The 13,629-nt window shown below is 44.6% G+C and overlaps 1 protein-coding gene across 5 annotated transcripts in view; it reads left to right on the forward strand.

The window, feature by feature from the left end:
• nfic (nuclear factor I/C) overlaps positions 1-13,629 on the forward strand; it is a 456,415-nt gene that overhangs the window by 364,294 nt on the left and 78,492 nt on the right. For all 5 annotated transcript variants that reach the window (XM_078423615.1, XM_078423617.1, XM_078423619.1 and 2 more), the window contains 2 exons: positions 425-553; positions 10,311-10,498. In XM_078423615.1, the coding sequence (XP_078279741.1) occupies positions 425-553; positions 10,311-10,498 (317 nt within the window). The remainder of the gene's footprint in view (positions 1-424; positions 554-10,310; positions 10,499-13,629) is intronic.

The following is a 13,629-nucleotide window of genomic DNA, read 5'->3' on the forward strand; positions in this document are numbered from 1 at the left end:
AAGACGTGGGGGTTTGTAGATTAATCGGCCTCTCTGAATGGCCCCTGGTGTGTAAGGAGTGGATGAGAAAGTGGGATAACATAGAACTAGTGTGAACGGGTGGTAGATGGTCAGCGTGGACTCGCTGGGCCAAAGGGCCAGTTACCGCGCTGCATCTCTAATTAAACAGTGAACAAGTAACAAATACAGAGACATTCTCTGACAGAATCTAAAGGTTAGCATCAATTGGCCTCTGTAAATTGCCGCTAGTGTGTCAGAGGTGAAAGTGGGATAACATAGAACTAGTGTGATTGATGGTCTGTGGGCTGAAGGGCATGTTTCCATGCTCTATCTTTCAATGCGTGTAATCAATCAAGACGTTAAGAGTGAGTGGGACTGTGTGGATGGGAGTTACTGAGACCTTGCCTGTTTGTGTTTCCTTTAGGGATCTCCCCTACAGTGAAGAAGAGCGAGATGGACAAATCTCCGTTCAACAGCCCCTCTCCACAGGACTCGTCTTCACGATTGGGTAGCTTCACACAGCACCACCGCCCCGTGATCGCCGTGCACAGTGGTAAGTATCCCGCCAACAATGCCGACGGAAACCTAACCCCTCGAAAGACAAGAACAGAGACGTCCAATTATTTAATAAGAAATGAACTGCAAACGCTGGTTTATACCAAAGATAGACACAGCATGCTAGAATAACTCAGCGGGTCAGACAGCATCTCTGGAGAAAATATACAGGTGACTTTTCGGGTCAGGATTCCTTTCGCCGATTACAATCAGGCTGAAGAAGGGACCTGACCCGAATTGTCACCTATCCATTTCCTCCAGAGATGCTGCCTGACCCACTTAGTTATTCTAGCATGCTGTGCCTGTCTTTGACTTCAATTATTTACTGGGTGTCATCTGCTGTCTGCTTCTGATTAACTCCGCCCCTTTGAACCAAAGGCTGGAGGATCTCAATGGGTCAAGCAGCATCGGTGGAGGGAATGGATATGCAACGTTTCGGATCGGGTCATTTCTCGGTCTGAAGAAGGGTCCCAATCTGAAATGTCGTCTGCCCATTTCCTCCCCAGATGCTGCCTGGCCTTCTAAGTTCCTCCAAACTTTGTGTTTTCTTCCAAGATTCCAGCATCCGCAGTTCCTTGGGTCCCTATCACTTTCCATCGTGTTCTGGAAATAAGATGGCAAATAAGTGTGCAAATATAAAGCAAATAAGTGTGCAAATTAGTCTGAATATCTATAGATACATTGGATTGCGTGATCTTGTTGTACATTATAGCTTTAGGATTGGATGAAATTTTGTCCTTTTGTATAAATCAGGCAAAATAAGATTTTGTTCAGAATTTGAACAATGTACACCCTTTTTGTACAGATGTCCTGTCCCTCAAGGTTTGTAATGGACATGCCCTGTCTAAGCTAGTCCCATTTGGCCAATATCCATCTAAACCTTTCCTACCTGCTACTTGCCCCAATCACCTCCTCTGGCAGTTGATTCCATATACCCATTACCCTCTGAGTGAAATAGTTACCCCTTCGGTTCCTATTAAATGTTGCCCATCTCAACTTAAAACCACGCCTTCTATTTTTTGATTAAAAAAGACACAACCTTTTACCTTTGTTGGTAATTCTTAAGTGAGGTAAATGTCACACAGTCATACAGCACGGAAATAGGCCCTTTGGCCCAACTTGCTCAGGCCAACCAAGCTGCCCCATTAGTCCCACTTGCCCGCGTTTGGACCATATCCCTCTAAACCTTTCCTGTCTACGTACCTGTCCAAATGTCTTTTAAATGTTGGTATAACATGGAATCAAGGCAGGAAAGTAGGATGGCAGTCAGCATAGACACACGGGCTGAAGGGCCTGTTTATATGCAGTGCAATCTTAACTCCTTGCTGTAATGTGAAAACAGCAAGCCATCCCTTCCCCCCCCCCCCTCCCCTTAGCTGGCCTGCTCCGATTGATACATACCAAGCAATTACATAAAATTGGCTTTCTGTGAATACTGATTCAAACAAATGGGTTTGTTGAAAACATTTGTTATTTCCAAACTGCAGGATGTTAGACAGGTACCATGAAGATCCTGTTGTCAATATGGAACAACGTTTCTCAAGCTTAATTAATCTTGGTTCCACACCACACTCTAATTCATATTTTCTAATGTGAGGTGTTACGGGTCAGTTGTATACTTACAGGATTACTAAGAAGGCAGTGGAAATCCAGCAATATTTTAATGTTGCGAGTCAAGAGTGTTTAATTATCATATGTACCTAGAACGGAACATTGAAACATTTACGCGCAGGCCCATAAACACAATACACACAGATAACACAATAAAGAAGAAAACATTTCAACCCCAAGACTTGTGCAAAAAGCGCAAAGTCCTCAGTGCAACCAAAGACTGTTCATAGTTTAGTTTGTGCCATGTGGTGTTCTAGAGCACGATGGGTGTTGGGAAGAAGCTATTCTTGAACCTGGACGGTACAGTTTTCAGGCTCCTATACCTTCTTCCAAATGGCAGGAGTGAAATGAGAGAATGCCACACCAGAGCGGTGTGGGTCTTTGCTGATACTGGCTGCCTTTTTGAAGTAGTGACTCTTGTAGATCCTTTCGACGGTGGGGAGATCAGTACCCATGATGAACCATGCAGTGTACACAATTTCTTGTGATCGCCTTGGCACCAGCTAGAGAGCAATCCTGACCTCCCATCTACCTTATTGAAGACCTTCGAACCATCTTTAATCTGACTTTATTGGATTTTATCTGACACTAAACTTTATCCCGTGCCTGTACACCGTGGATGGCTTGATGGTAATCATGTGCCGTCTTTTCGCTGACTGGATAGCATGCAACAAAACGCTTTTCCCTGTCCCTTGGCGGCACGGTAGCGCAGCGGTAGAGTTGCTGCTTTACAGCGAATGCAGCGCCGGAGACTCAGGTTCGATCCTGACTACGGGTGCTGGTAAGGAGTTTGTACGTTCTCCCCGTGACCTGCGTGGGTTTTCTCCGAGATCTTCGGTTTCCTCCCACACTCCAAAGACGTACAGGTATGTAGGTTAATTGGCTGGGTAAATGTAAAAATTGTCCCTAGTGGGTGTAGAATAGTGTTAATGTACGGGGATCGCTGGGTGGCACGGACTTGGTGGGCCGAAAAGACCTGTTTCCGGCTGTATATATATGATATGATGATGATACACATGACAATAATACACAAAGCTAAACATACCAAATCTCCTCAATCTTCCAAGCAACTAGAGGCGTTGATGGGCTTTTTTTATGATTGCTTCAATGTGCTGGACCCAATGTGTTAATGTGCCAAGGACTCATGGCTGCCAGCATTATTCCAAACAAAACACAAAAATCACTTTAAACACAGAAAACAAAAATCCCATGGGCGGCACAGTGGTGCGGGGAGTGGAACTCTCCGATTTATGGGCTATTCTGTGGGACGCACTCCGAGACGCACATTAACTGCTGCTGGAGGACCATCGAGTTGATGAAAGGCGCTCTTCGGTCCGCCCGAAACTTGATGGCGTCCCAGCTCAGCGAGATGCCCGATGGAGAATGTTGCCGACTGGCCCATCCCAGACTGCAGCAGTACGTGCTGAGGGATGCAAGCAGTACTGAGGATACTGAGGGACTGCAGCAGTACTGAGGGATGCAAGCAGTACTGAGGGACTGCAGCAGTACATGCTGAGGGATGCAAGCAGTACTGAGGATACTGAGGGACTGCAGCAGTACTGAAGGGTGCAAGCAGTACTGAGGGACTGCAGCAGTACATGCTGAGGGATGCAAGCAGTACATGCTGAGGGATGCAAGGGGAGAGAATAGATTATCTCACGGAAGATTAAAAAAAACAGAATGTACCTGCTCGTAGCTCAATACCGTCACAACCAAGATATCTGGAAGTTTGCATGTTAGTTATTATCAGCACAATGATGTGCACCACACTTAGCTTTTTAAAAAACAAAAACTCTAGAATGCCCCCTTATTGAGGTTAAATTTAATTTTCCCTGGTTGAAAATTGATGAGACTGTTTGTTTTCAGATTTATTTTTGAGGTCCTTAAATACTTGGAAGGGCCTGACCTAAGTATTCCCTTAACCACAAAGATAAGCTAAGAATTTGTCCAACTAGTTTCTGTGGGAAACCAGCTATGAAGAGTTATGTGTGAGGTGAAGCACATTAGGTTGAAAGTAAGGGGATGATAAACAGTTAACGGCAAGAACCGGAGCAACATTGATGTACAGAGCAATCTTGAGGTCCAAGTCCATAACTCTGTGAAAGTGGAAACGCATATAAATAGAGTGGTGAAGGTATATGGTATGGTTGCCTTCATAGGTCAAGGCATTGTCTGTCAAGATGTCATGGTGCAGCTTGATAGGACTTTGATTTGGCTGCATTTGGAGTATTGGAGTGTGCTGTTCTGGTCTGGTTTTGGAGAGGGTGCAAAATTTGTTTACCAGAATGCTGCCTGGATTAGAGGGTATTAGCTACAAGGAGAGGTTGGACGGAATTGGATTGTTTTCCCTGGAATGCCAGAAGTTGAGGGGGACCTGATAGAAATATATGAAATTATAATTTCATGTTTTTTTCATTATTATGCCAGAGGTTATGGGGAGAAAATAGGAAAATGGGGTTTAGGAGGGAGAGATTGATCAGCCATGATTGGATGGCGGAGTAGACTTGATGGGTCGAATGGCCTAATTCTGCTCCTATCTCTCATGATCTTATGAAACTATGAGAGGCATAGATAGGGTAGGCAGTCTCAACCTTTCCCCCAGGGTACCAACTGTCATAGACTAGCTTTAAGGTGAAAGGGCCAAAATTTAAATGAGATATGGAAGGATGGTAGGAATGAAATGAGATGGCAGCCAGGGTGATGTGGTTGCCTTTTTGAGACAGCTCCTACTATAGATCCTTTCGATGATGGGGAGGTCAGTACCTACGATGGACTGGGTAATCTTCACCACTCTTCTTTGTTCCTGGGCATTCGTGTTTCCAAACCAAGCCTACCCCTTATTCTTAAACTGTGACCCCTGGTTCTGGACTCCCCCAACGTTGGGAACTTTTTTCCTGCATCTACCCGGTCCAGTTCCGTAAGAATTTTATATGTTTCTATAAGGTCCCCTCTCATCCTTCTAAATTCCAGTGAATATAAGTCCAGTTGACCCATTCTTTCATCATATGTCAGTTATGCCATTCCTGGAACTAACCTGGTGAACCTACGCTGCATTCCCTCAATAGCAAGAATGGCCTTCCTCAAATTAGGAGACCAAAACTGCACACGATACAGAAGGTGCGGTCAATAGACAATAGACAATAGGTGCAGGAGTAGGCCATTCAGCCCTTCGAGCCAGCACCGCCATTCAATGCGATCATGGCTGATCACTCTCAATCAGTACCCCGTTCCTGCCTTCTCCCCATACCCCCTCACTCCGCTATCCTTAAGAGCTCTATCCAGCTCTCTCTTGAAAGCATCCAACGAACTGGCCTCCACTGCCTTCTGAGGCAGAGAATTCCACACCTTCACCACTCTCTGACTGAAAAAGTTCTTCCTCTCCAGGGCCCTGTACATCTGCAGTAGGACGTCCTTGCATCTATACTCAAATCCTCTCGCTAACATGCCATGCCATAGCTTTCTTCACTGCCTGCTGTACCGGCATGCTTACTTTCAGTGACTGATGTACAAGCACACCCAGGTCTCGTTGCACATCCCCTTCTCCTAATCTGATATCATTTAGATAATAATCTGCCTTCTTGTTCTTGCCATCAAGGTGGATAACCTCACATTTATCCACATTATACTGCATCTGCCCACTCACCCAATCTATCCAAGTCACCCTGCAGCCTCATAGCATCCTCCTCACAGCTCACACTGCCACCCTGTGTCATCTGCAAACTTGGAGATGTTACATTTAATTCCCTCGTTTAAATCGTTAATATATATTGTAAGTAACTGGGGTCCCAGCACTGAGCCTTGCGGCACCCCACTAGTCATTGCCTGCCATTCTGAAAAGGACCCGTTAATTCCTACTCTGCTTCCTGTCGGCCAACCAGTTTTCTATCCATGTCAACACCCTACCTCCAATACCATGTGCTCTCATTTTGCACACTAATCTCTTGTGTGAGATCTTCCTACCACAACAAAAGAGCAGTTCTGAACTACTATCTACCTCATTGTTGAACCTCGGACTACTTTTGATCGGACTTTGCTGGCTTTACCTTGCACTAAACGTTATTCCCATATAATGTATCGATGCACTGTAAGTGGTTCAATTGTAATCATGTATTGTCTTTCCGCTGACTGGTCAGCGTGCAATATAAGCTGCTAACACTTGACAATAAACTAAACTGAACTAAATTGATATCAGAAAACATTTTGTTTTTAATGATACTACCTCGAAATATGCCTTTGGTGGAGGCAGATTGCCTTAAGTTATGTCATCTTACAGAGAGTTGTGGATGTAGCCCGGTCCATCATGCAGACTGAACTCCCTATCATTGACTCCATCTACGCTTCACACTGCCACGAGAAAGCAGTCGACATAATCACAAACCTTTTTCACCCCAATCATTTCCTTTTCTCCCCTCTCCCATTGGGAAGAAGATACAAAAGCTGAAAAGCCCACACCACCAGATTCTTTACCGCTGTTATCAAACTTATAAACGTTCCTCCGACAAGTTAGGGCATTGTCCCCATTCTCCTCATTGCGGTCATTGGACTCTTTCTCTGAAACTGTTACACTTTAATGTTGAGAAACTGGTTTCTGATATTTTTCTCTTCGCTCTACCTATTGAACTTGAGTTTGGCTCGATTGCTTTCTTGTTATCCGATTTAACTGGATACCACACGGCAACACCATTTCACTGTACGTTTGGTACAGGTGACAATAATAAACCAATACGAATCCAACCCTGTAACCCAGGAAGCCCCTGTACTCTTTTAAACAGTCTTCTGCTTCAAATTATGTGACTGCATTAAGGCTGAGTGCTGTCTGCAATCATTAATGCTGAACAGTCATTAGAGTACTTGCCTTGGGTCAATGCCAATTGAAGTCCAATGAAACAGGAGCAGCCTGAGGTGGGCGGTCAAAGTTCTGGCTTTTGTTTAGGCTCTATGGGGGAAACTAAATAATAATAATAATGATAATATATTCCTTTATTCGTCCCACACCGGGGAAATTTACAAAATGCCAGAAATTCTACAGTGACAGGAAGGACAGCTTCGAGGCATGGCATGGAGTGAAAGTCAGAGCTGTCACTTCTCTAGGACCCTCCAGCAACAACATTCCATTGACTCAAGGGGCTGTGCTACATGGGAGAGGTTGGCTAGCACACTATTCTTTGGAGTGCAGGAGGCTGAGGGGTGATCTTATGGAGGTGTATAAAATCATGAGGGGAATAGATAGGGTAAATGCACAGTCTTTTTCCCCAGAATAGGAGAGACCTGGGTTCGATCCTAACTACAGGTGCTGTCTGTGTGGGGTTTGTACATTCTCCCTGTGACCGTGTGGGTTGTCGCTGGGTGCTCAGGTTTCCTCCCACATTCCAAAGATGAGCAGGTTTGTTAGTTAATTGGGTTCTGTGAATTGCCCCTAGTATGTAAGATGAGAAAGTGGGGTAACCAAGAACTAGCATATGGGTGATTGATGGTCAATGTGAACTCAGTGGGCCGAAGAGCCTGTTGCCACACCATATCTCTAAATGAAACTAAGCTAAACTAAACTAAACTCAACTCAACTAAGCTAAACAAGGGGGCATAGGTCAACATGGCGAGGTTGGCCTGGTTTCATGCTGTATAACTCAAATGACTACAAATCTTTCTTTTGGTTCCCCTATTTGCTCTGTTGACTCAAACATATCGATCCACCATTGATAGGAGTGCAAATAAACCTCTGTCATCATTGTGACTACTGTGTTTATCTGGACAAAATTGCTTTTTATACTATACTTATTAAAGATGTTACAGTAGTGCATTTGGAAAGCAGTGACAGGATCGGTCAAAGTCAGAATGGATTTATGATGGGGAAATCATGCTTGACTAATCTTTTGGAATTTTTTTGAGGATGTAACAAGTAGAATGGAGAAGGGAGAGCCAGTGGATGTGGTGTGTCTAGACTTTCAAAAAGCCTTTGACAAGGCCCCTGACAAGAGATTAGTGTGCAAAATTGGAGCACATGGTATTGGAGGTAGGGCATTGACATGGATAGAGAACTGGTTGGCAGACAGGAAGCGAAGAGTGGGAATTAACGGGTCCTTTTGAGAATGGCAGGCAGTGACTAGTGGGGTGCCGCAAGGATCGGTGCTGGGACCCCAGTTATTTATAATATATATTAACGATTTATACGAGGGAATTAAATGTGACATCTCCAAGTTTGCAGATGACACAAAACTGGGTGGCAGAGTGAACTGCAATGAGGATGCTATGAGGATGCAGGGTGAATTGGATAGGTTGGCTGAGTGGGCAGATGCATGGCAGATGCATGGCAAATGCAGTATAATGTGGATAAATGTGAGGATATCCACTTTGGTGGCAAGAACAGGAAGGCCTGTTATCCATTATCTGAATGCTGTCAGATTAGGGAAAGGAGAGGTGCAACGAAACCTGGGTGTCCTTGTACATCAGTCACTGAAAGTAAGCATGCAGGTACAGAAGGCAGTGAAGAAAGCTAATGGCATGTTGACCTTCATAACGAGAGGATTTGAGTATAAGAGCAAAGAGGTCCTTCTGCGGTTGTACAGGGCCCTGGTTAGACCACACCTGGAATATTGTGTGCAGTTTTGGTCTCCTAATTTTGAGGAAGGACATTCTTGCTTTTGTGGGAGTGCAGCTTAGGTTCACCAAGTTAATTCCTGGGATGGTGGGACTGTCATATGATGAAAGAATGGAATGACTGGGCTTGTATTCACTGGAATATAAGATGGGAGGGGATCTTATAGAAACATAAAATTATTAAGGGATTGGACAAGCTAGATGCGGGAAACATGTTCCCAATGTTGGGTTAGTCCTGAACCAGGGGGGCACAGTTTAAGAATAAGGGGTAGGCCATTTAGAACTGAGATGAGGAAAAACTTTGTCACCCAGAGAGTTGTGAATTTGTGGAATTCTCTGCCTCAGAAGGCAGTGGAGGCCAATTCACTGGATGAATTCAAAAGAGAATTAGATAGAGCTCTTAGGGCCAGCAGAATCAAGGGATATGGGGAGAAGGCAGGAACGGGGTACTGATTGTGGATGATCAGCCATGATCACATTGAATGACGGTGCTGTCTCAAAGGGCTGAATGGCCTACTCCTGCATCTATTTTCTATGTTTCTAAGCATTTTCAATGGTCCATTGATGTTGGCATTTGGTTACTATTGTCACCTGTTTTGCAGGCAGATCATTCCGTTTGTGAGTGCTATCATACAATACATGACCACAACTGGAAGGGCAAAATGAGAAGCGAATCAGAAGGCAGAATATAGTGTTGCAGCCTCAGAGAAAGTGCAGATAAGAAAATGTGCAAGGGCTGCAACAGGGTAGATTGGAAGATCAGATTCAATTGCCCTGCTCCTGATTCTTATGTGATGGAATTATACTTGTGGGAATGAGAATCAACTGAAAAAAACTTTCAAAAAAATATAATTTGTATCCTCATTCCAAGTGTCAAAAGTGTTTAATTGTCACATACATCAAGAATGGAACAATGAAATTATTATTTGCTACAGCTTTACAAGAACAGTAATGGAACAATATAACAAATAAAAAAACATCAACAATGCAATAAATTATTGATATTACTATGTAACCAGACCATAAAAGTGCAAACTGCTGTACATTATGCAACCGCTGAAGCTGAACTGTATGCAAAAAAAATAATGTCATTGTGCGTCGTACAATGTACATGTGATAATAAAGAAACATTGAACCATTGAACCAGCGAACTGGTGCCAATAGGTGATTGTTGTTCAACGTGGACTCTGTAGGCCAAAGGGCCTGTTCCTGCGCTGTATCTCTAAACTAAATAAAACTAAACTGATATGATGTCTAGTGATGGCGAATAGCAAACAATAAACTATCTCTAAACTAAACAAAACCTTAAAAATTCAAAATTTGAATAAACTTCTGTTGGAAGGAACTGCAGGTGCTGGTTTACGCCGAAGTTAGACACAATGTGAAGAGGGGTCCAAACCTAAAACGTCACCTATTCTTTTCCTCCAGCGATGCTGCCTGGCCACATGGGTTACTCCAGTATTTTGTGTCTATCTTGAATGAACTTCAATTGTTTGTTTTTTTCCTTCAAAAAGTTTCGAAGTTGAATGTGTTCTTCTGTGTATGTGTAGGTCTCGCATCAAGAAGCCCGCACGCCTCTTCATCGTTGCATTTTCCAACAACTTCCATCCTTCCCCAGAGTGCTTCCGGCTACTTCCCCCACACAACGATCCGGTTCCCACCTCATCTCAATCCTCAGGATCCTCTCAAGGACTTGGTCTCCCTTGCCTGCGATTCATCCAGTCAACAGCCTGGCCCGGTAAGAGCAATCCTTCATGCACACGTTCTAACACGCTGGTGTGAAATTGGACTTCATTCTGTGTCGCAAAAGAACATAGAGGCACGGTAGCGCAGCGGTAGAGTTGCTGCTTTACAGCGAATGCAGCGCCGGAGACGCAGGTTCGATCCTGACTACGGGTGCTGCACTGTAAGGAGTTTGTACGTTCTCCCCGTGACCTGCGTGGGTTTTCTCCGAGATCTTCGGTTTCCTCCCACACTCCAAAGACGTACAGGTATGTAGGTTAATTGGCTGGGTAAATGTAAAAATTGTCCCTAGTGGGTGTAGGATAGTGTTAATGTACGGGGATCACTGGGCGGCACGGACTTGGAGGGCCGAAAAGGCCTGTTTCCGGCTGTAGATATATGATATGATATGATGATAGAGGCATTGCCAAGACAGTTTGGAATTCAATTTATTTTTAAAGCCATCTTACCTCCACGTCAGCTTTTAGGATTTCCAATTTATTTTCCTCACAGGATATCTCATCAAAAAATTCCGATTCCAAAAGGTTTCCAAACGCTCGGTTGCAAAGCGATGTCATAAAGGTTGCTAGAGGTTTGGTCAGAGAGTCCTGGGTGCAGTGACATTAGAGCTGTCTCCTTTTCTCACATGTCCTCTATCACCTCCCATTCTCTGGCCACCAGAACCATCACCCTTTCCCGACCTTGCTCCTCTCGCTCCTTAGATCTCCTTTAGAGGCACAGCATGGCCTCAGCCCCGTCGGCCCACCAGGTCCACGCCGACCATCGATCCACCGTTCACACTAGTTCTATGTTATCCCACTTCCGCAACCACTCCCTGCATGCTAGGGGCAGTTAGACTGAGACCAATCTCCAGTATCTCCTACCAGCCCACACTTCCTTTATGATGTGGGAGGAAACTGGAGCACCCGGAGGTAAACGCACGCAGTCACAGGGAGAACGTGCAAACTCCACACGCAGGCTATACCCAGTGGAGGGAGAGCCAGTGGAGAGGTTGCAGTGATGGGAGCATGAGTAGAGGGAGTGCCAGTGGACAAAGTGCCAGTATAGGGAGTGCCAGTGGAGGGAGAGCCAGTGGAGAGGTTGCAGTGGGGGAGTTGTAATGAAGGCAGTTCCAATGGAGGGAGAGCCATTGGAGAGGTTGCAGTGGAGCAAGTGCCAGTGGACAAAGTGCCAGTGGGGGGGTGCCAGTGGAGGGAGAGCCAGCAGAGAGGTTGCAGTGGAGCATGCCAGTGGGGGCAACCAGTGGAGTGGTAATTAGTTCCTAGCCGCCAAAGCATCAAGCCTAAAAAGCAACTAAGTTAACTATGCAAACGTGAACGTGTTTTAACCCGGACGTGATATCGAGGAACATTTACACATTCCTTCAGCAAAACCCAGAAGTGGTAAAATCTTTGTGAAATTAAATTTGTGGACTGTGAACTGGATATAGCAGTTAGGTAGAAGGAGTTGCTCGAATTTCTGTCAATATGTGAATGTTAACAGGGAAATGCAGATACAATAATTGTGCTGGGATAGACGTTAGCAGGCTATTATGATTCATAGAAGCCATTATCTGTATCATTTGCTCATTAGAATGAGGGCAGCACAGTGGCACAGCGGTAGACCCGGGTTCGATCTTGACTGTACGGAGTCTGTATGTTCTCCCTGGGGGTTTTCTCCGAATGCCCCGGCTTCCTCCCACATTCCAAAGACGTACAGGTTTATGGGTTAATTGGCTTCTGTAAATTGCCCCTAGTGTGTAGAATGGTCTAACATGTAACTAGTGTGATCATTGGTTGGCACGGTCTCAGTGGGTTGAAGAGCCTGTTTCCATGCTGTATCTCTAAACTAAAATTAGAATCATTATGAATATATGGATAATTATTGATTGGCCCAGTTCGGCCCAGGTGCTCAAGTCTATGGTAGATACAAAGAACTGCAGATGCTGGTTTAGGAAAAAAAGACACAAAGTGCTGGAGTAACTCAGCGGGTCAGGCAGCATCTCTAGAGCATATGGATAGCTGACGTTTCAAATCAGACTGAAGAAGGGTCCTGACCCGAAATATCACCTATCCGTGTTCTCCAGAAATGTTGTCTGACCCACTGAGTTACTCCAGCACTTTGTGTCTTTTAAAAAAATCACATTTACCACTCATTTGTTACAACGTTGTTTCTTTCTGTGCATACATTATCTCCAAATTTGCCGACATTACGGACGCACCCCTTGCTATGTCCTCTTCAACATAGCAGCTGTAGAGATGGTCAACAGCTTCATGGTTTGAGCTGGGTAGAAACAAGGAACTGCAGATGCTGGTTTGCAACAAAAAAAAAGACACAAAGTGCTGGAGTAATTCAGCAGACCAGGCAGCATCTCTGGATGATGGCTAGGTGATGTTTCAAATCAGTCTGTAGATGGGTCCCGAAACAAAATGTCACCTATTGATGTTCTCCAGAGATGCCACCTGATCTGTTGAGTTACTCTAGCATGTTGTGTCTGTTTTAGTTGTCTATGGGGTCAAGTACGCTGCCATGTTGCTTATATTAATACAATCTAATGGCATGATTTTGCTGCCTTCTATCTAAAGAAATTGGGATATCTCGAGGTGGCAACTTCCTGCCATTCACACCCCTACCTGGGCATGAAAATGCCACCCACGACATCTCCAGACCCTCCCCACCCCATACCACCAGTAAATCACTTGGCATAACAGCTCACCAGAACTGCCATGCCAACCAATCTCCTGCTGTCGGGTCTTAGTTGCAAGTCAGACAACCCCCTAAAATGCCAAACCATAAAAACAGGGTCAAAAGCCACAAGTGAATGTTAAAAAAAATCCAACAGGTCTGTCAAAGGATAAGGCAGGTTAACTTTTTGGGAAAAGGCACAAAGTGCTGGGTCTGCCAGCATCTTTAGAGAACGTGGATAGATGATGTTTCAGGCTGGGACCCTTCTTCAGTCTGATCCCAATCTATAAACAACACTTATCCATGTTCTCCAGAGATGCTGCCTCTTAGTTAACCCTCTGTGTTACTCCAGCACTTTGTCTCCTTTTTGGAAAAGTGTAATTCTTCGTATCTCCTTTACTTTTCAGATATATATTTGTTCATTTTAATCCTACTATATTTGCAGTCTTTTTTGCTTTTACA

The sequence above is a fragment of the Rhinoraja longicauda genome, chromosome 28 (assembly GCF_053455715.1).
Source record: "Rhinoraja longicauda isolate Sanriku21f chromosome 28, sRhiLon1.1, whole genome shotgun sequence".
NCBI classification, from domain to species: Eukaryota; Metazoa; Chordata; class Chondrichthyes; order Rajiformes; family Arhynchobatidae; genus Rhinoraja; species Rhinoraja longicauda.